This window comes from Bos mutus, chromosome 15, assembly GCF_027580195.1.
Source record: "Bos mutus isolate GX-2022 chromosome 15, NWIPB_WYAK_1.1, whole genome shotgun sequence".
Classification (NCBI taxonomy): Eukaryota; Metazoa; Chordata; class Mammalia; order Artiodactyla; family Bovidae; genus Bos; species Bos mutus.
In genome coordinates this window covers 15966129-15989161 of record NC_091631.1, presented here as the reverse complement: position 1 = coordinate 15989161, position 23033 = coordinate 15966129, and the positions used below count along the sequence as shown (strand labels likewise).

Below are 23033 nucleotides of genomic sequence, written 5' to 3'. Positions count from 1 at the left end.
CCAGCAAATTTGGAAAACTCAGCAGTGGCCACAGGACTGGAAAAGGTCAGTATTCATTCCAATCCCAAAGAAAGGCAATGCCAAAGAATGCTCAAACTGGCCACAATTGCACTCGTCTCACACGCTAGTAAAGTAATGCTCAAAATTTTCCAAGCCAGGCTTCAGCAATATGTGAACCGTGAACTTCCAGATGTTCAAGCTGGTTTTAGAAAAGGCAGAGGAACCAGAGATCAAATTGCCAACATCCACTGGATCATCGAAAAAGCAAGAGAGTTCCAGAAAAACATCTATTTCTGCTTTATTGACAATGCCAAAGCCTATGACTGTGTGTATCACAATAAACTGTGGAAAATTCTGGAAGAGATGGGAATAGCAGACCACCTGACCTGCCTCTTGAGAAATCTGTATGCAGATCAGGAAGCAACAGTTAGAACTGGACATGGAACAATAGACTGGTTCCAAATAGGAAAAGGAGTACATCAAGGCTGTATATTGTCACCCTGCTTATTTAACTTATATGCAGAGTACCTCATGAGAAATGCTGGGCTGGAAGAAGCACAAGCTGGAATCAAGATTGCCGGGAGAAATATCAATCACCTCAGATATGCAGATGACACCACCCTTATGGCAGAAAGTGAAGAGGAACTCAAAAGCCTCTTGATGAAAGTGAAAGAGGAGAGGGAAAAAGTTGGCTTAAAGCTCAACATTCAGAAAATGAAGATCATGGCATCTGGTCCCATCACTTCATGGGAAATAGATGGGGAAACAGTGGAAACAGTGTCAGACTTTATTTGGGGGGCTCCAAAATCACTGCAGATGCTGATTGTAGCCCATGAAATTAAAAGACGCTTACTCCCTGGAAGGAAAGTTATGACTAACCTAGATAGCATATTCAAAAGCAGAGACATTACTTTGCCAACAAAGGTCCGTCTAGTCAAGGCTATGGTTTTTCCAGTGGTCAGGTATGGATGTGAGAGTTGGACTGTGAAGAAAGGTGAGCGCCAAAGAATTGATGCTTTTGAACTGTGGTGTTAGAGAAGACTCTTGAGAGTCCCTTGGACTGCAAGGAGATCCAACCAGTCCATCCTAAAGGAGACCAGTCCTGGGTGTTCATTGGAGGGACTGATGTTGAGGCCGAAACTCCCGTACTTTGGCCACCTCATGCGAAGAGTTGACTCATTGGAAAAGACTCTGATGCTGGGAGGGATTGGGGGCAGGAGGAGAAGGGGACGACAGAGGATGAGATGGCTGGATGGCATCACCAACTCGATGGACATGAGTTTGGGTGAACTCAGGGAGTTGGTGATGGACAGGGAGGCCTGGTGTGCTGCAATTCATGGGATGGCAGAGAGTCAGACATGACTGAGCGACTTAACTGAACTGAACTGAGCCAGAAAAGATTTTGTGTAAATGGAGGTCTGAAGGATGAGGAGGCAGTCAGAGGAGAGGCAGAGACAGGGCTGTTCCAGGGACGGGAGCAACTCGGGGAATAGCTCTAGACAAGAGAAGAGTGGAGGAAAGAAAGCAGAGTCCAGCTCACGAGGGCCCTCACAGGCCTCTTGAAATGGGAGGGCATTAAATAATTTAAAACATGAATTAAACCTGAGTAGATTTGCATTTTGGAAGTCTCGTCTGCATGCTCGTCTGCATGCAGAAAGGGAAATGAATGGGAGGTGTTTCAGAGCCTGGGAGACTAGTTAGACCAGGCTCATGATGATGGGAGCCTATATCAACATCTTCTCTAGTTATTGACCAATTTTTCACCATTTTACACAGACCTTTGGTTTAGACAAACTCATCAGATTATCTGTAAACCTTTGGTTTAGAAAAACTCCGCCTCTTCTCTCAAAACTAGCTCTAGCTCCTTAAAATCCAGACAAAGCAGAGTCCTAGACATTTTCTTCCCCAGAGAGAGGATTCAAGCAAGACCAATATAAAGAAAACCCTTCAGCCGATGTAGTGTACATGTTCTGCATATAGAAATGGCATTTCTGTGAGTGTCTGGTTAGGATGGACACGTTCATCTTGTCTTTATGACCACTTGCCAGAGTCATGTTGACCTTATGAAGGGACCTTATGAAGAGATTAACTGCCTTCAGAGATACTGTTCAGTATGAGATACTGGCTTCAGAATTTAATTGCAGATTCCTTCCTGTCATTTTGACAAGATAGTGGTGAAGTGTTTAGAGTTTCTTTGGGCTTCCCTGGTGGCTCAGTGGTAAAGAATCCACCTGCCAATGCAGGAGATGTGAGTGTGATCCCTGGGTCTGGAAGATCCTTGAAGGAGGAAATGGCAACCCATTCCAGAATTCTTGCCTGGAGAATTCCAGGACAGAGGAGCCTGGCAGGCAGCAGTCCATGGGGGGTCGCAAAGAGTCAGACACCAACTAAATAACAACAACAAATAGTTTCTTTACTAGCAACCGAGATATCAAGCTTTCTCCCTCAAGCCAAGCTGCCATGGATGTCAGTAGGGATCTGTTGGACTGGAACTTATTTGGTAAAATGAGCACTTGAAAAAAGCGTGTTCCAGTACGGCAGAAAGAGTCAAATTTTCCTTTTACCTTTTAAATTCCTACCTGGTTCCATTCAGTTTGCGTTGAACTACCATTTGGCTCAGTTTGTTCCAATTAACACCTCAGGGCAGATTGCCTTTGATCTGAAATTTCTCACCTTTATGATATACACTTTACCATCTCAGTAAGCCAGAGTTTTGTTCCAAAGGTTTCTGTATTGCTGACGGTGTTAAATGAGAGTTTGATGTGTAAGGAAGACAGACGGAAGTGTGGGTCTCCCCGCATGGGGGACGGAAGAGACATGAATCTGGAGACGCTGTGTTCCAGGTCTGCTCGGAGTTTCACACCTGTCTCCTTTGCTAGTATTCTTACCACACAGCCCCTTCCCCTTTCTGCACAAAAGTCCAGGGAGAAATGGATTCCAACCACTCTCTATGGTGGTCAGAACAAAGGAAATATCCTGTCCTTTTGAAGCATATTTGTCTGAAATAGATCTATATTTTCCTCCATTCCTTCCCGCTAGAGTCTCCCTGCCTTCTTCTCTCTTTTCACTTTTCCAGCCAGTGAGATTTGAGGTGGCCAAGTATTTGTGCTTTTGGCCATGTCTGTTCCTTGTTCTGAATTCTGCTGTGTACTTTTCCTACTAGTTAACAACAATGATAATCAAAGATACCATTTTTTAAAGTTTTACTGTGCACAAGTGTTTTTTATATATTCCCTTTTAATCCTCATGTAAAGCTTATGATGGAGCTACTATCCTACTTGTAAAAGAGAAGAAATGAACACTCAGAAAGATTAACTTGCCCTGGATCACACAGCTAGTAGAAGCAGAGCTAGGATTTAAATCTAGTCTGGTTTCAGAGCTCATGCCCTCAGCCATGATGCGTACTATCTCCCAGGGGCCAACCCATTTCTCTCTGTGACCCTGAATGAAAGGCATGAGGATTCACACTCACTTGTCAGAGCATCACTTTGATCACATTCCTCTAACCTGGGAGTTCTTACTTGCGTTGATGTTCAAATGTTACGGCCTCTGTGTTCTGCAGGCTACTTTTCCTCTCCTTAGCCTCTGTGACCGTAAGGGGCTATTTCTTCATCTCATCCTCACACAATGCCCCCTGAGGGTCAGCAGTAAAAGGAGTGCTTTTAGACTCCCTTGGGAGCAAGCAACCAAGCCTTCCTTTGACCTTGCAGAATCAGCTGCCTCTAACTTCTCAGTAGTCCCTCTTCAAATTCATGATACAGTTATACAGATGACAAGGATTCTTGGAGGGAGTGGAGGAACAGAAGTCCTGATATGTAGAACATGGATATTAACCACTGTGGAATCACCTTTTAAGAGGGTATCTTTAAAGCCCATAGTGATTTTTTTTTTTTTCCAAGCCAAAGGGAAAAAAAAAGCAATTTACACTTTTGGCAGCAATTTTCTGTCTTCTCTATGCTATTATGGGAGATCTTGTGTTTGCTCCCTCACAGATTGGCTCCTTCTCTACTCCTGCTGGAGCCTGCTGAGAAGTAATATATATTCAAGGAGAGGAGGCGGCAATAGGTTCTGCTGCCTTGAAAGCTGTTGTGTAGTGGGAGGAAGTCAGAGAGGGAAGGACCCTTAAACCCGTGTGTTCTGAGGATAAAGTAGCAAGATCAATATTAAATTTTCATTTGCTATCGAGATTTTCTCTGATTTTTTTTTTCTTTTAACTAAAAGGAAAATGGCGTTTTAAATGGTAACAGCCATACTGAGGATTTCTGTAGAATTTTTCATCTCCAGAGCTGGCTCTTATTCAGGCAAAGAGCTCCCGCTGAGATCAGTGTGAATCTGACCATGCTGATTCTGTGATCCGACAAACAGTAGTTCTGAGGAAGCAGGAGCTCAGGGAGAGTCAGCAGACCCACCTTCTGTTCTTGGTAGGGGACAGACTGAGTGACCGTGGGCAAGTCATCTAACCTCTTTGTCTCTGTGTAGCTGGGTTTTATTTTCCTGTAAATACTAGCCCTTCTTTGCCCTACTCTGCCCCCAGTTTTTGGGAATATAGTGTGTGTAGGAATACAGTCATATATCAAATATGAAATGAAAATAATTGCTTATAGCAGATTATAGATTCTATAATTTGGTACAGTTTTTTCCTCTACATTTCTCAATTTTGTTTCTTTAAAAATTTTCTTGGTTCTATATACTAGGTACTCTTTCCCCCCACGCCCTAAAATAACAACTATATGCATGTCCTCAGATCTGGCATTTCTCTTCCTAATTACTTAGTTTGTAGAGATAAGAGGGCACTAAGTCAGTGATAGACTTAGGTATCTTTTATCCTCTGATGGTAAATTTGTGGTTTGGTATTTACATTGTCTTCATTTAAGAAGACCTAGGTGGAAGCCAAAGAAAATGGCTCTGATACTTGGGACATTGAGTGGAACTGTCAGGATTGCCTCTTATCCTCACGTGGGGCTCTAACATCTAAGTTGGTCTTCAGCACAGAGAGTGTCTTTGCTGTCACATTTCCCTCTTATGGAGCCTGAGCTGACTTAGTTTTCCTCTGCTGATGTGACTTGTTCATCCTCTCCTCACCCGGATGAAGGATGAAGCCATGCAAGGCATTGTACTGTCTATCTTTAATAAAAGCAGGCCTTCTTCCTAAAGTAATTGATTTTCATATATTTGCCTGTGAGAGCCACAGCTCTATTTTATTTTGTGCGTATTCGCCAATAACCAGAGAATCCATTCACAGCTGGAAAATTCAGCCAAGGTGACTCTAGCTTATTCTACCTACTTTACAGTGGGAATGCTAGCTAGGAGCAGCCTGCCTTTTTTTGGCTTCATAATGCTAAGAAAAAAAGGCCCAGGAGGAAGAGACCTGGATGTCACTTTTCATAGTGTGGTTTTGTGCTAAATCAACTTTGGTTTCCCATCCAGTGCGTACTTATGATGCTTGGCAGGCTTACCTTGTTTATATGCTTGACCTCAGAGCTCATCAGAATAACAGTCACTTTTAGGAGCTCTGTTCCCTTATCTCTTTAGCAAGTAAAATTGCAGAGGAGTTTTTTCATTCGTTTGTTCAGAAACATTTTCAATTGTCTACTCTGTTGCCAGGCCCCATGCTAGGCCTCAGAAATATGAAGATGAAGACAGACTTTGGCTCTGTATTTGAAGATCTCAAAGTCTGGTTCAAAAGAGAGAACTAAGTAAACAATTTTAATTTCACATGTAAGGGCAATATAGTAATTATAATATTATATTATATTAATTATATTATAAAAAAGCATTTATTGAATGCCAACCACATTGTTGATGCTGGGAAAGACTGAGGACTGGAGGAGAAAGGGGACGACGGAGGATGAGATGGTTGAATGGCATCACTAACTAAATGAACGTGAATTTGAGCCAACTCTGGGACGTAGTGGGGGACAGAGGACTCTGACTGCAGCGCTGCATCCAAGGGGTTGCAGAGAGTCAGACACGACTTAGCAGCTGAGCAACAGTAACATCAGTGACGCCATCCAACCGTCTCATCCTCTGCTGCCCCTCTCCTTTTGCCTGCGATCTTTCCCAGCATCAGGGTCTTTTTCCAATGTATCAGAAAGTACTTTAAACATTTTTTTTTAATTTCTCACAACAGTCCTAATAAGTGGTTAATACATTATCTTCACTTCTCATCTGAATGAGAAAACCGAGTTGCAGAAAGGTTGTATGTACACTAACAAGGTCACTCAGCTGAAAAGTGGTAGAGCCAGTATTCAAATTCAAGTACTCTGATTTAAGACTGCGGGCTCTTGACCACTACAGTACAATGATTCTCTACAATAAAGATGTTGGATGTAGAATCAGGTACAACTAACTCAAAATAGAGAATCAGAAAAAATAGCGTTTGTGCTGGCTTTGAAGGATGGGTGTAGGGATTAGCTTTTCTAGACAGACAGGGTGGGAAGACCATGCAAGCACAGAGATCAGCCTTTCTGAAGGCTCAGAGGGATGTAAACTCTTGTGCTGTGTGGTAAAGGGTGAGTAACTGCATGACTGGCCTGAGGCAGGAGGTGGGACTAACGGGTGGCTGAGTCTCCCTTGTTCAGGGTCTTGTGTGCCATTTGAGGCACCAGATGATTTATACCACTTCCTGTTGGCTTTGCCTCTTGAGTACAGCAATGCCCTCCCTATTCATAGAAGAAATGGATGGACTTTTGAATCGTAGGGGTCTCTTCCTCTAGTCATAGCTCATGAGTTGTTATGTGTAAATTGTTTGCTTTTTTTGTGCCTCAGTTTTTCCATCAAATTGCACATCTTAAGCTATACTGAAAGGACATGTAGTTTATGAAGCATTAAAAGTATTCTCCTTTTGGGTTTCTTCTTTATATAGAAAAGCAACTGAGATATAGTTGTAAAAGGAAATTGTTTGTTTTTATCTTATTTATACCTGTTTTGACAGCTCCCACCTTCCTCTAACTTAAAGCCAAATTTGGAGACTAGATACCTGGTTCCTTCTAAATTAATGGAGATAAGGAATACTAAAGCACCAGCATTTTCCGAACAGATTTAAGGCTCTAGATGTTTCTTAGAAGCTAGTCAAAGACCTAAATTGATGTCACAGGTATCCCTGAGTTAGATCCAGTGCTGAATAGTCTGGTTGGAGCCTAATTCTCTTCTTCCTTGTTTAATCTTCATAAACATTTTGGACTGGCACTAAGCCAGTGATAGGTGTTACGGAGTCACAAAACTCCAGTCTGTATTTTAAGAATAAGTAAATTTGATGTCCTTGGTTCTGCCCCCTCCTCACCCCTGGCAGCCGCAGCCAGATGTCGTTGGTGGTGTCTTTTTCATTTTAGGAGAAACCTGCTGGTCTCTAGCATCTTCTTACTACCTCTCAGTGAGAGGCAGGCAAGAGGTGAATAATTCTCTTTCCCCAATAACTTCCAAGGAGCCTTCCTTTTTCTGTAAGCTCTGCATGGCTGAACTGCATTCACCTCTTTACCCAGAAACCCACAGCAGGTGTCTGTACCAGATGCTGGGAGCAGAAGCTGGTGTGTTTTTTGTTTGGGGCTTTTTCTTTTCAAGATGGTATGAAGTTTTGGAGTCACTGCGTGCAGGTTTCTTTAAAACTAGAACTACAAGGAGGGAGCTTCCGAACATGAAGAAGGTGGCCAAAGGCTGAGCCAAGACTGGGACACCCTAAATGGTGACGTCTTTGCCAAGGAACAGTACTCTTGTGCCTGTCCTATTTGGGCCTGGGACCTAACTGTGAGTGGTGGTAGGTTCATTAAAAAAAAATAAAAATAAAAAGACTTCTTTAGCCAGAAGCAGGGGTATTAGGAAAGAAAAAGACTTCCTTACATAAATGCCTCATTCCCGCACTTCTTAGTACCACTACCAATTGTTCCCTGTAGGTTGTAATGTGGTTGTAAAACAGGAAAGTGTTTTGTTTCCTTGGCGAGTACATGCCTCCTTCCCCCCCTGGTTCTATCAATTCTATTTAAAGGAAAGTGAGACTGAGCGTGAGAAAAACAGTGCAGAGAGGGAGGAGCTGACAGAATTACAGAGAAGGTAGGCAAAGAAGCATTTCTCAGCTGTCCGTGGCTGCTAGATGCATCGGTTCAGATGCTGTGGGGCAGTGTACCGTATTATCCTACTTCGCAGATACTGCCACTCAGACAAGGACCGGTTAAAACCGACCTAGCTGCCAACTTTGCCCTGACTTTCAGGCCTATTCAGGATTAGCACCTAAGCAGCTGTCATAGTGATACCTGCTTATGTGTTGTACCTAAAATAGGAGTCAGACCTACATATATTATTTCAAAGCTTTAAAAAAAAAAACCTCTGTTAAGTTTAGTTATTCCCATCCCCTTTTTACAGATGAAGAAATTGATATTACAAGAAGTTCTTAGGCAGTGGTCACACAGTTAGAAAGGATTAGAACCCAAATCTGTCAGGCTTAAAATTCTGTGCTTTTAACCTGCACACTACATACTCTCATTCTCAGGAGATGGAAGATCCGTATCTTCCAACATCTTGGCTGGCAATAAGTAAAGTTAATGGATGGAATGGTGACAAGCCAACAGGGATTTGGCATTTTTATCAGAAAATGTTGTTTTCATTTTCTTTATTGAATGCCAACAGCAGTTTGTATGAGGCCGAAGTCGAGGTGGAACTTGCCAGGAAACTGCCTAAGGTGGAATGGACAGAAACTTCTCTCCCCAGACAGGTAAACATTAGTTTACTCCCTGGCTTTTGTGGAGCCAGCAACTGCCATCGCCTCTTCTGAAAGAGCCACTGTTCACCCGGTGGCAGGTGCAGGCCAACTGTTGCCATGACAACGGCAGGAGAGGCAAGCAGTTTAATTCCAGAACTGATAATTAACTGGGGGGTGGGGTGGAGGTGGGGAGAGAAATGGGGGGATAATTGTTTCAGGAGGGAAAACTTAGCAATTACCAGCAAGCTGCACAGATAAAAAGGCCAGGCACAGACGTCCCAGCCCAGCATGCCCCTGGAACTCAGCACTCATCCCTTCTGGTTAGGAATTTTTGATAAATGAAAATGAAGGGTCGAGTCCCCAGCCAATCAAGACTCTTTAAGTACCAAATAAGGAAAAAGGAAGTGATATAGGCTGTAAGAAAGAAATGCAGGGGGCCAGATAAATGACTACCCTAAATGACATCACCCAACCAGCAGCAATCCAGAAATGTTATCTAAACTCTGCAGGAGGAATTCATGCCTGGAGATAAAACAAGACCCACAAGGTGTACCCACTGTGAGCGTCTACTTCCGTGGATGGAATCCAGGAGAGTAGCTTATTTTTACAGAGGTGATGGACTTGTTAAGGTCATTGATCATCCTGGCTATTCATCTGTCAACTCCCCAGAGACCGCAATAATGAACGTGAGCTAAGCATTCCACATGGATCATCTGTCTCATGTAATCCTTACAGCAGCCTGGGACAATGGTGCTGTTCTTATTCTCGTATCAGACTTACACATGTTCAGTGCTTTACCCAAGGTCACAGAGCTAGTAAAGCAATGTACTGAATCCTATTATCCTATTGATTTGTGTTTTTAAAGTAAAACCTATAGTACTCTGTGGGGATGTCATGGTCCCAATCTAGAGTAAAATCAGGCTTAAGTAGATACAAACAGTTTACAATAAAAAGGACAATATTTTTTTTTCTAGTAGAATAAAGATAAGCTACAAAATAAAAATTACTAGATAAGCAGTGCTGAAGAATGTCCTGTCGTGGGTTTGAGATCTGTCAGACTCATGGTTCACAGATTAGCCCTGTGTCACAGATCAGCTCTGATCAGATGACCTAAGTGTGAGTCAGGATTTCTTCCAGACTTGTTCTGTGGCTCAGGGCAGGTTAAGGCTTGGATGAGGAGCTGACATTGCCCAATGCAAAGTAACTGTCCAAAACTCCTCTAAAGATAGATTTTCACCAAACTTCCATGCTTTATGTATTTTTCACGGGAAAAACGCCGTAGCGCATATAGCGAGACCTCCCTGTATCCCAGAGTTCGTGTGTATAATGCACATACATGACATGAGAGAGAGATAAGTAAAGAGTTGGCAGGGGGGAGGGGAGAGGGAGAAAATGTGGGGAAGGGAGAGAGAAAGATTTTACTTTAAAACAGTGAGTCTCTGAAAGGAGAAACATGACGTTCATGCAGTACCTACAGCGCATTGTTCCAGGCGTTGTTCTTTGGTGTGCAAATATAGTTTTCAGCAAAGCATTCATGGTCCACATAGCCCTCAAAGAGCTTATAGTCTGAAATCTCAAGTAAAGACTGAAGAATGTAAATGGTATGTAATCTAAAAACACATCTTAAAGAAAGCCGTTAATTCTTCTCTTAAATCCTATTACAAGAACTAAAACTTGCCCAGTCCTTCTGGCTAGTAGGCAAATGTGTAAAAGATAGAATACAAGAGAGACTTAGATTGATAATCACTACTTAAAACAATGAGCTTCCCTTCAGTTTGTCAGAGGTTTGACAAACTAGTAAGTTGATGTTGCCTTTGCAAATGAAACAATATCAAAATTTGGGAGCTCGACTGACACAATAATTTTGCTGGAAAATGTAATTTTGTCTGCATAATGGAAGCAGGATTACTTCAAGGAGATCTCATTAATGTGCGTTCACCTACAAAAAGCAGTGTAACCTTTCTTATTAGATTATTGCAGGGTCATGATGCAAAAGGCAGTTGGAATAATTCTCAGTCTTTTGTTCTAAGAAAATAAATTAAGCACTGTCTAGGAGTCTAGATATAGAAATGGAAATCATTGAAGACAGAAAAACAACATAGTCACTCATTCTGAAATTTATATAACCTTTTTTTTTTCTGTAGGTTTCATTCCACTTACCATTTATTAAAATAAATTATATCCAATGTCTGTTATGTGCCAGGCAGTGCTAGATGTTGAAACTGTCATGGAAATCAAAAGCCAAAACAGTCCCTTTTTGCTTGGTGCTTACCTTATAGCAGTTGGTCTCTCCTCCCCATTTCAGAGCCATACATCTGTTCTCTGTTCAACTCTCCCCAGTCTTAAAGAATCAGCACCTTACTAAAAAGATGCTTGTCACGTGCAGTTATAAATGGAAATCCCCCAATCCTGGGCTTCCAAGTATATTAGACTGAACATTGATTGTCTGAGTTGTTGACTTAGTCTTTTAAACTAGGGTTCTAGGGTCCAGTAAGTCTGGCAAATGCCACTTATTTACCCAGCTCTTGAAGTTCCCCAAGTACCATGGCATAGTAAAGGCTTTGAGCACTCCTATAAATAGTAAGACTGACTGACTTTGTTTCACCCAGCATTCCCAAACTTCTTGACCATAAGGATCTTTTATCCCCTATCACATAAATACCCTTTAGCACCAGTGTTCCTCAGCTGGAGGAATGTGGCTCATCGTCCACTAGATATTAAGAACTGTTGCTGATGAATCGCCATCTCGAAAGAGTACAAGAGACGAAAGACAGTTGTAGTAGGAATCCACATCTCTTAGGTTGAAATCTTGTTGTATTTTTAAAAAACTAGGTCTTCTGAACCATTTCTCTACTATTATTAATTTATGTCCAATACAAATGGGAGGGTAGCTATCAGAGGTTCAAATAATGGAAACAGATACACCTTCCTGGAAAAAGAAAGTCTGAAGCGGGCCACTGGGAATTTTTTAATTGACATGAAAATGAGACTTGGATGTCCGTGATTCCTTTCAAAAATAGCTTATCTATCATAAATCAGTTTTTTGTTCTTCTGGTCTTAATAACATAATTCATTTCACTCTTAGCAATAAAAAAGTTGTAATTCCTACATATCCCAAGCACCCAGCATATTATGTAGTACAGAGCAGACTCTCAGATACTGGTTGAGCGAATGACTGAAACAGACAGTGACACGGAACATTACTAAATACAGTGCAATACGGAAAAGTGCCATTGTTCCAGTTTTAGGTCAGTGTATAAAGTGAGTGTATCCCTTTGTCATATGATAGTGCCAGGCTTAATCACAAGTTGAGGGAACCAAGAAAATTTATATGTATAGAAGTATCTTTCAAGCTGTTACATGCTAGGTCTAAGGAGTTGTCCTGTTTGGTGTTTTTTTGTTTTTTTTTTTAACCAGTGATCATGGAGGTGCTCAGTATTCTGTGTGTCAGAAATTGCCCCAGTATGACCCGGCCCTAATGCCAAGTGGAATATATACCAGGATTGCAGTATCCTGACTTAAAGAGAGGAAGGCCGTGAGACTAGGATGTCAGGTCTTTGATAGAACTTCTCTGTCCTTCATTTTGTCATCAGTCGTTTAGGGGCCATAGAGCACCCATTCTGTCTGTATAATGATTGAGACAACATATGTGAATAATAGTATATAATAAATGCAAATAAGAAATGTCAATGAAGCTCCATGCCCTTCGAAGTATAAGCATGAAACAAGCAAAATGACATAAGGATAAGCCTTTTCATAATACTATTTAAGACATAACCTGAGGTTCATATCTGAATTATTTAAACAGACATTTATCAGAAGTAACAAAAGAAACAGGTAGGTTACCTTTGATTCAGCACCTTTACAATTTACATGATATACACAGGTGGCTCAGCAATAAAGAATCTGCCTGCTGAACAGGAGACGTGGGTTTGCTTCCTGGCTTGGGAAGATCCCCTGCAGAAGGAAATGGCAACCCACTCCAGTACTCTTGCCCCAGAAAACTCCATAGACAAGGAGCCTTGTGGGCTACAGTCCACAGGGTCACAAAAGAGTTGGACTCGACTTGGTGACTAAACAACAACATAGACATCTTATTTCCTTATTCAAACAAACCTGAGATGTAGTTTTGCTTACCCCCATGTTACACAGATGAGAAAGTTCAGTGACAGTAAGTGATCTGCTCAGGGTCGCCCAGCTAGAACTAGAGGCGCCTGGAGTCAGAACTTGCAGTGAGGTCTTCTTGTTCTCTGTCCCGTGCCTTTGCCCTCACAGCTGCTTTTGTTCAAAACATCGCTCTTGCTTTTCTCCTCCCTCTGCAGCGTGTTCTACCCTTGACTTCTCCTTCTCAGTAAATGGCATCATCATGTCTCAAGCCAGTAACCTAAGAGTAATACTCAATATCTCTCTTTTCTTCACATTCCACATCCAAGTAATCAGTAAATTTTGTCAGATTTACCCTCATCTATACATCACATCCAAGAACTTCTCTCCGCCACCCACTCTCCATACTGGTCCAGGCCACATAATTTCTCTGCAGGCTTCTACTGGCATTCCCTTATGGCTACTCTTACTCATCTTTCCCCTCACTGTAACCACCCCCACCCGCTCCCGCCCAATCCATTCTGCACATAGATACTGAAATGTTCTCTTAGGATACAAAGGAGGTCATCTAATTATTTAGAATGCCCCAAGATGAAATATATCATGTCTGGAGTTTGCTTCAGAATCCCCTGGAGGAAGAGGACCTATAAAGTCACACAGGAGGGGGTTCTACCATCCTCACGCCTGCTGTTCCCCCCCGTGCTCACTGCAGCCACACAGCTCTCTCACTGTCCTTCAGACGGAGGGGACGGTCCTTCACTTCAGGGCCTTCGTGCTTGGGTTCCCTTCTGCCTGGGTGTTCCTCCTCAGATCTTCACACGGCTCATTCCCTCTCGTTCTCTAAGCCTCTGATGAAATGTCGTCTCTTCGGACCTTCCTTCCCTGCTTTGGCTTTCTGCTATCCTTGTCACTATGTTAAAATGGATTATATATATGTAACTTATTTTTCCCCCCACTGGAAGTAAATGTCATGAGGGCAAAAGCTTTGTCTTTTTCACCACTGTTCTCTCAGTGTCTGGAAAGTGATAGGCACACAATTAATCTGAATAAATAGCTATGCAAAACCTGTTTCCGAAGTTGTGGAGAGAACTCTGGTTTGGAATAGGAAAACCTTAGATGCACTGGCTTATACTGTCTGTCACCTCGTGCAGGTCATTTACCTTCAGCCGTGATTTGCAAATCTGCTTTTGTTATCCTCCAACAGCCTTTGAGTTTGTGAACGGTGGCAGCTGTACTTGGTTTTTCTTCATCTCAGGAGGAGCCATAGCAGGTCTGTTATACTAATCGCTAACTGTATACACGAGCAATACTTAGCCATGTTCCAGGCTTGGAAAATGACTGACTTGGACTCGTGAACCCTTGGCTATTCCTTAGATGATAATGATCATGGCCATAATAGCAAACAGTGATATAAGGCCTTACCACGGGCCAGGCGCTGTTCTAAGAGTGTTACGTGTCATGATTTCATTTAATCCTTTTGATAGCCCCATAGGGGTAGAGGCTGCTCCTGGCCCCATTTTCCAGATGAGGACAGTTAAGCACAGAAAGAGTACATAGTTTGCCCGAGGTCAGATAGCCAGTGAATGATTCAGAGCCAGGGTTTGAACCAAAGCCATCTGGCTGTGGAGTCTATATTCTTAACCAGCTCTTTCTTCTGCCTTTGCAAATCCTCAGTGTAGGCTTACAGCAAGATAGATAGATAGATAAATAGATGATTTAGTAAATAAATATTTAAAAAAATAAAAGTTCAGCTGGGTGCATCTGCGCTAAAGAAGGCTTCTTTTTTTTTTTAATTTTATTTTATTTTTAAACTTTACATAATTGTATTAGTTTTGCCAAATATCAAAATGAATCCGCCACAGGTATACATGTGTTCCCCATCCTGAACCCTCCTCCCTCCTCCCTCCCCATACCATCCCTCTGGGTCGTCCCAGTGCACTAGCCCCAAGGCTTCTAATCTAAGTATTCAAGGCTAGTTTCTTGGCTCTTTTCATTTAAAGCTGCACACGTGCCCCGTGTGCTCTGTGTGAGCCTTCTGAGAAGGGTAGGGATGCAGCAGTGAGAGCTTTGCATGGAGTGAACTGTGCTGTCAGGACCGTGGAGAGACGGTGGTGCTCTTTGCCTGTCCTTGGCGAGTGGTGGGCTGCAGAGGCGCCTTCACGTCCGTGGCTGCCCTTTTAGCTGCAGACTTGTGTGCCTTGTGATGATGAAGTTGGAGAACGGTGGCCTGTCTGAGCCAGCAGTAGCACAGGCTGCTGTCTGGAAAAGCAGGGTGTGAACTCACATGTATCATTGTGAGATAGTTCCCTAAATAGGGGGTTTTTGTGCTGACTCTTGCTTTTCCAGCTGAAGCCTGGCTGTTTCCTCTTTCTTCTCTTAAAACAATCTTTCTAGAAGGCGTTTCCCTTCCTACCTGCCTTTGAGTGACAGGGCTAACATCTGGGAAAAAGGAGAAGTGATCTACTTCTTTACAAGTTACATCTCCATCAGACCTGAAAGTTGTTTAAAATTCAGTCTTTGCCTGTGGAGCTCTTGAATCAAGGTGAGGAGTACTCAAGTCAGCCTTCTGACTCCATGAGAACTGGAAGTAAAGAGTGAACTCTTGTCCTGAATCAACCAGCATCAGTCAGTAAAGACATCTTTAGGACGGACTCTGCCTGCAACTAAGCGGAAATGGCAGAGGAGGATATATGTGTGTACTCCACTATTATATATAAATAAGGGACTTGCACATCGTGGACTTTGGTATCTGAGGGAGATCCTGGAATCAATTCCCCTGTGGATACGGAGGAATGATGTAATATATGAAATAATCAGACAGCTTTAAGATAAAACATTCATTAAAAACTGAGTGCATGTTTTATACTCTATCACTTTAAGAGCTCAAAGAATCAATGTGATGCACTGGGTAAAGAATACAGGCTTTGGGGTCAGAGGTTCTGGTCAGAATTCCAACCTCATCACTACTAGCTATATAACCTTAGCCCCACTATTTCATTCCTTAGGCCTTGGTTTTCTCATCTGCCAAATAGAGATGATAATAGTATCTAAAGTTAAGATTAATGAGAGGATCAGTGAGATCATTCAGTTAAAAAAAAAAATCTTTTGAGTGCCAAATCTGAGCTAGGCACTGTTCTGAGTGCAAGGGATATGGAAAAGGCCCCTGAAGTCTCAGTGGCAACAACAAGCCTTTACTTCTCTGACATATTGCATGTCCCCTGTGGATCAACTTTAGCTCTCTGCCCACTTCTCCTTCATTCCAAGACCAAGGCTAAAGAGCAAACCCCGTGTAGGACAGGCTGGCTGGCAAAGGGGAAAAAGCGGTGGCAAAATGGTGCAGCTCACCCCAGGAAAGCAGGGGCTCACTTTTGAGTCAAGCGACAGAGGGAGAGAAGAGTCCGGAAGGCTTGCAAGATGAGAACGTTTTTGCGGTGATTCAGATGAAAGAGCTTGAAGTTCTAGGCTTGGATTAGAAGAGTGGCCATGCAGAGAAACGAATAGGTGGGGGAAACATGGGATGGGGACTCGCGAGAACTTAGTGAGTGGCCGCATTTGAGAATAAAGGAGGAAGATGGAGCTCAGTCGGGAGCACTGGCTTCCAAGATTTGCTCTGCCGCTACCCAGTTATGTAAACTCAGGCAGGTCATTGAACCATTCTGGGCTTTGAGTTCAACATTTATAAAATGAAAGGCCTGAGTTTGATGTGGCCCCTGAGGTTCCCTCTAGCTCTGTCCCTTTCTGGCTCTAAGACTCTGAAGTGTCTGTCTTAGGAGATCACAGACCACTGGGAGTGGTGCTCATGGGAAGGAAGGTTGGCTTAGAGAGAAGGTGTTATAGTGACTCCAGTTTGCATCTGTCTCAGCCCACTGGGTTGTGTGCCTTTCCTCTTTGATTTTGCTTAGAGCCCTCTTTCTTCTTGGCTTCATTTTGAATCCAAAAAGGAAATAGAATTTCTTTTTCATCTCCAAAGCGGGGTCCTTGGAAACACATAGCACCTTGAGGCCATGGGACTAATGTAGCCTTATGGACAGTGTTGCTCCAGCATCTTTTGGTATCCTGGCTTCTTTCTGTCCTTCAGCATATTTCATGTTATGATAGCACCTTCACAGGGTCAGCCTGGGAGTCTGTTTGAGAGGATCCTTATCCCCCCTGCCCCAGCCTGTCACATACCACACAGCCACAGAATCAGGCATTTCTGCCACTTTTCTCCTTCTCAAGGGCATGCTTCAGCCTCTCTTATCCTGTACTCACTCTCTCCCTTGGGAAGAGGAGTAACTTGTCTGATTGGTGAGAGTCTGGCAGTTATTTGACCTCTCCTCTCAGTTGCACAGGGTTAATGTGTTAACAATCACTGCCCTGAGAAGACAGCATGGCCATGTCTTTCTCTCTTCTCTTTTGCTTTCTTGAATCACTGGGTTCAGGCAGGATGGACCTTTCTTGCTCTTTGCTCTCCATTGAAATAAACAGACTAGGAGGAAATTGTCTCTTCTGGATGCAGATAGGTCTTTGTTCCAACTTCCACATCAATGACTAATTAACTAAATTAAGTCACTCCTTCCCTGGAATTCAGATGTCTTTAATAATTTGGGGGCGGGGGATGGGGGTGTCTTCCCTGGTAGCTCAGTTGGTAAAGAATCTGCCTGTAAAGTGGGAGACCTGGGTTCGATCCCTGAATTGGGAAGATCCCCTGGAGAAGGGATAGGCTACCCACTCCAGTATTCTGGCCTAGAGAATTCCATGGACTGTATAGTCCATGGGGTTGCAAAGAGTTGGACATGACTGAGCGACTTTCACTTTCACTTTCACTAATTTAGTGGGAGAGGTGGCAGGAGGCACCTACTGTAGCTTTAGAAATCTCGGCACTGTATTAATTGGGTCTCCACTAACAAAACTAATACCTTGATTATAGTTTAGTTCCTGAAGTCTCTGCTTTCCTTGTTTGAAAATATAATATAGACCCACTATATTAATTGGGTCTCCACTAACAAAAGTAATACCTTGATCACAGTTTAGCTCCTGAAGCCTCTGCTCTCCTTGTTTGAAAATATAATATAGACCCACTATATTAATTGGGTCTCCACTAACAAAAGTAATACCTTGATCACAGTTTAGCTCCTGAAGCCTCTGCTCTCCTTGTTTGAAAGTGGAGAATACCGTGAACACGTGACAGCGTGGTCTTCAGCAGAACCCTTTCAGCATCACCTCACACTTGGTAGCGGCTTCTTGTCCCCTCCCTCAGCTTTGCACATAGGAAAATGCAGCTGTGAAAGAGGGTGCTGGCTTACTGTGCATCGTAAGAATTGCATCAAAGCTGACTTGCCATCAACCAGTGTCTGCCTGCCCTATAAACTTTGTTTCCAGGAAACTGGGTTCCCTCTTATATCCTGATATTTTTAGCCACTTCACCCAAAATGCTGGATTCAGTGCTCTTTTCATATGGTCATTTTAGTTAAATGACTACTTTGAAATGTCAGTATTAAATTAATGGTGCAGTCTAAGTTCCCAAAGATGAGAGTTGTACTTAATTGTTTGAGGTTTTTAACCTCCTTCCTATCTTCCACTACAGCCAGTGTTTTGAAATACAACTTTTTAACAAGCAGGTGTTTAAATTCTGACATGATTTTGGTACCTTTTTAAAAACTAAAATTACAGGCCAATTAAGTTGAAATGGTTAAACGCAATTTGCGTGCATAGTTGTAACCCCACTTGATTCTTTACAAAATTTTTAAAATCTTAATTATTGTTTCTAGGAAGTCTCCCAGGAGGCAAAGCTAATGAGCCTTGAATTACTCCATCAGTGTGTATGTCAGACACTTGTGAGGCGCAACAGGGTTAGAGAATGAGCCACGGGCACTACTCTTAAAGCACGTGTAGTTCGACTGAGAAATGAAGCTCATGGGCGAAGAATTATAATACGCTGGTACAAGAACCCACATAGCGAGATGTGCTAAGTGCTGTGGGAAGCGGAATAAAAGGTGGCTAATTCTTCCTGGGGAATCAGGGAAGATTTCCCAGGTGTTGACCCATTTGAACCAGTGGCCTGAACTGAGCTATTCAATAGTAGGTTGATTGACAGAGACTAGAGAACGGGCATCGTAATTGTGCGTTCACGTGCTGGTAGTGACAAGGAATTTTGAACTGTGGCGCACGAGGGGAAAGTATGTACTATATCACTATTTAAGTCCTTTGTCAGCACTGTGCTCTATTTCATAAGAAGAGAGCTTTGCCAACATTTATCCTTCTGGTTTTAGAAAGAGCATAGGCATATGGAAATAAACGTGGCATATTTTGAGGAGCCATGATTTAGAGTTTTGAAGTTTCAATAGTTCATTCTCTTCTTCTCTTTCTCTGCCATCTAAAAGAAAGAGATTTAATTTCTTTTTAACTGTTTCCAATTTTTAAAATTGTTCTCTGTTATAACTATGGCTCCTGTTTCTCCTTGTATTAACCAGAGACTCTTTGATTGTAAGGAACAGAAATCTACCCCAACTAGTTCAGATAACACAGTGGGATATGGAAAAGATATGGTACATTTCTCACAGGACCCAATCAAAGGAAGTGTTTCTGTAGTACCTGGTGGGCGTAAGCATGGAAAACGGTTAAGACCAAAAGTTGCTCTCGCAGTCTCTGCTCTTTCTTTCTCTCTTTCTTCTTCCTTCCTGCTTCACCCTCCACCCCACAGAGCAGACTTTCTGTCTGCTTTGTCTCTCCTCTTTCCCTATAATCTCAGCTTGTCCTGGCAGCACTCTGGTCCCTGCTATATAGCAGCTTTCTGATGCAGAATTCAACATTGCTTCACCACAGTCTTGAGAGAAAATCTAGCCAGTTCATGTCTATTAATTAGCTACCCTTGAGTTAGGTGGTCCTGCCTGTCTCGTCAGTTACTGTAGAAGGCGGGTGAGGGTGGGGGGTGAGGAGTCATGTGGCTTGTAGGGCTTTTCTTCCCCCAGGTAGGGACAGGACAGAAGGCTGAATTGAAAAAGGTAAGCAAAAATTGAACAATATTCTGCTATGCACCCCTAGAGAAGCAAACTGGTGTGTAATCAAAGATGACAATTTAATTTTTCTTAACAGTTTTTTTATAGTTAGACAGCAGAGTGCCCTTAAGTGCCTGTACCTAGTATCTATTGCAGAACAATTTCATTTCTTATACACTTAGCATTTCACAGATAGACAGAAGATGCACACTCAACCAACATGTGACTCCTAACAGCACCCCTGTTTCTCATTTGCTGTTGCCTCTTAAAGGTCAGGGTGTATGAGAAAAACCATGAATTTTAAGTCACATGGAGTTCCTTCCATTTCTTGCTAATTTAGTGGCCATAAAGTAGTTCCAACCTCTTAGAATCTGTTTTCTGATTCACAAAATGAGGCTGACTTGAACCTCCCCAGCCACTCTAGACACTTGTGAGAAACATATGATAAACGCGTGTTGAATGATTTTGTGAATAGTAAAGCACTATACTGATGAGTTCAGTTATTAATCGATTATGTTTGTGGTGGCAACAAAGATAGTTTTTTTGGTTGATATTCAGCATGAGTTACTGAGGGATTAGACCCTCTGGCATCTGCTCATCTAAGGCAGGGCATGCGTGGTTTTCGGCAGGACTTGTAAACACACCAGGTTTCTGCTTTTCCACCTCTCTGGGCTGTTGTCGCACACTTGGAGTTCCTCGGATGAAAGGGATAATGGAAGCTCACAGGTGCGCTGCTCCTCCATCAGCGTGCACGTCATCGTGACTCCTGTTCACGACTGGGAGCCTTCTGCTTTGCTCATTTGTGAGCTGGAACTATTTTAATCATCGTAATGGTATTAAGTGGGCTGTTATCTGGGTGCTTCTTTTAATTAGATGATGGTAAGAGAAAAACAAGGATCACAAATTATTCCCTTTTGCAAATAAGTAAAAGATGCTGAATTATTTATTGAAGTTCACTCAGCTAGTAAGTTGAAGATCTAGGATTCAGCCCAGTTCTGTTTGACTCTAGTTCCCACATTTTCCCCATTATGCCTTACTGCCGCCAGATCTTAAGAGTCTACATGTTTAATTTCTACCTGGGCTCTTCAGACACCAAAAGGATCTATGAAGATAGAAATAAAAGTCTATGAACTATTTTCAGTATTTCAAAAATTGTAGTGGGAAATCTTACATTTAACTGCAACAGAGCAGAATTATGTTAACTTTTTTCACCCCATGGTGACCTAATTTGTTAGTTATTCACACAAGAAACTAATTAAATATTCAAAAATGTTGTATGTTAGACAAAGAGTTTCAAATTCTGAAGCCTTTGGAAGGTATATGGGGGCCCTTGATGGTGAAAAGATTATGAAATGCAGCCTAATCCCCAAACTGCAAACTCATGGGTCATCAGCCAGCCAAATCTAGCCCAAAGGCATTCTCTTTGCCTCATAAAGTATTTTTTCCAACTGACCAGCATTTAAAAGTTGAAAGATTTCACATCAAAAAGCAGATTTTTTTTCAGCTTCTTTTGAAAATTCAGAATTTTTAGCAGTACTGAGTCTGTATTTACCCATGACATTGACCAGCTGGCTCCTTAGAAGGGGTATGTACTTTGCAGTTTACCAGACTCCACCTGGCCCGGTTTGTTTGCCTCATTCTATCATGTTACCTATGGGGAGTTGACTCATTGGAAAAGACCCTGATTCTGGGAGCGATCAGGGGCAGGAGGAGAAGGGGACGACAGAGCATGAGATGGCTGGATGGCATCACTGACTCGATGGACATGAGTCTGAATGAACTCCAGGAGTTGGTGATGGACAGGGAGGCCTGGCGTGCTGCGATTCATGGGGTCGCAAAGAGTCGGACACGACTGAGCAACTGAACTGAACTGATGGGGCCCCTATAAGCATTGGAATCTCTGATGCCCAGGCTCTTCCAGTCTCCTTATTTTGTTGCTTAGTTATAAAGTTAAACCCATCCCCTAGTGGTAGTCACACACACATTTTGTACCCTATAGAGTTTGTGTCTTGGGCTGCTTCTTAAGGTCTTTCATGCACACTTGTCTATTTGGCTCTACTGTATCTTTGAGAACAGGAGTCACATTCACATTATTGTTTAAGGGGTTGGGAATGCAAAGAAGAGTAAGACAGAGTTCCTGAGAAAGGTCAAGTAGTCTAGCATTGTTTCTTTTTAATTCATGAAAGTATCTAGGACCCTGATAAGTACCAAGTGCCTTTTCAAGACCTACTTGCTAGAGTATTGTGAAACAGAATGGGGTTGGTGTTGGTGTCAGAAAGACCTAGGTTAAAGTTCTGGTCACCATTAATTGTCCATGTAAGCAATTTACGTAAACTCCTGGGTTTCAACTCTCTTGTCTGTAAAATGGGTATAATTTTAATGCCTGTGGGGTGAAATGAAGATCAAATGATCTGATGCTCATAAAGGTTAGGCATAGTGCTTACCATTTAATAACTGTGAGAATATGGTAACTCTTAGGGTTAAACATGCAATTGGCACTAAGTTAATGCTTGTTGAATTAACAAATGAACAGGTAGAAAAAATTGAGTGTAAGGATTTAAATGTGTTTAAACCAGTAAATATCTATCAAAGAAGAGGTCACCAGAAGTGTGTCTAGCAGGCCTGGAGACCACAAATTTTTCATGGCTTTGAATGTCTGATTTTGATGAGACTACAGTAAGCACATGCTGTGGCAGAGTCAGCACCCATAGCTCTTTAAGCAGATGGATAAGCTTACCTCTGTGGAATAACATCGGCCTCTGTTTAACGCAGGTTGATGTAAGGCTGAGAAGAGAGGAATGCATTTCTAATAAACTTGTGAAGTAGACTCATGCTCAGTGTTTTCAGAACATCCTCAGGACTTCACAGCTGGCCCGTGGGCTGGCCTCCGTGATGCAGCAAGGTGACATTATCTCCTTGAAGGATTGTTGCGGTTGCTAAGGTGACTGCTAGAAGGGGGAATGCATTAGCCGACTTTCCCAATTTTCCCAGGGCTCCTGGACTGCTTCCTCCTTTTTCAGCCTCAAAGGCCAGGCAGAGGGGAACAGACTTATTCACTGCCTGCCACTGCTGTCTCATTTAATTGTTACACTGATCCACTGAAACGGTTTACCATTCAGATGACAAAACTGAAGCTCAGCGAGATCAAGGGACATGTTCCAATTAGGGCAGTAGCAGAACCAGAACTCTGGCTCTTTCCATATCTCCACGGAGCGTCCCACAGCCGACGTCTCCCTCCTAAGGATTCCTCTTGGCCCTCA

The 23033-nt window shown here is 42.6% G+C and overlaps 1 protein-coding gene across 4 annotated transcripts in view; it reads left to right on the top strand.

Moving 5' to 3' along the window:
* TRIM44 (tripartite motif containing 44) overlaps positions 1 to 23033 on the top strand; it is a 113978-nt gene that overhangs the window by 57736 nt on the left and 33209 nt on the right. For 2 of the 4 annotated variants that reach the window (XM_070383547.1, XM_070383546.1), the window contains one exon: positions 8620 to 8704. The exons of the other annotated variants lie outside the window; for them this stretch is intronic. In XM_070383547.1, coding sequence (XP_070239648.1) covers positions 8620 to 8704 — 85 coding nt within the window. The remainder of the gene's footprint in view (positions 1 to 8619; positions 8705 to 23033) is intronic. 4 annotated transcript variants of the gene reach the window in all.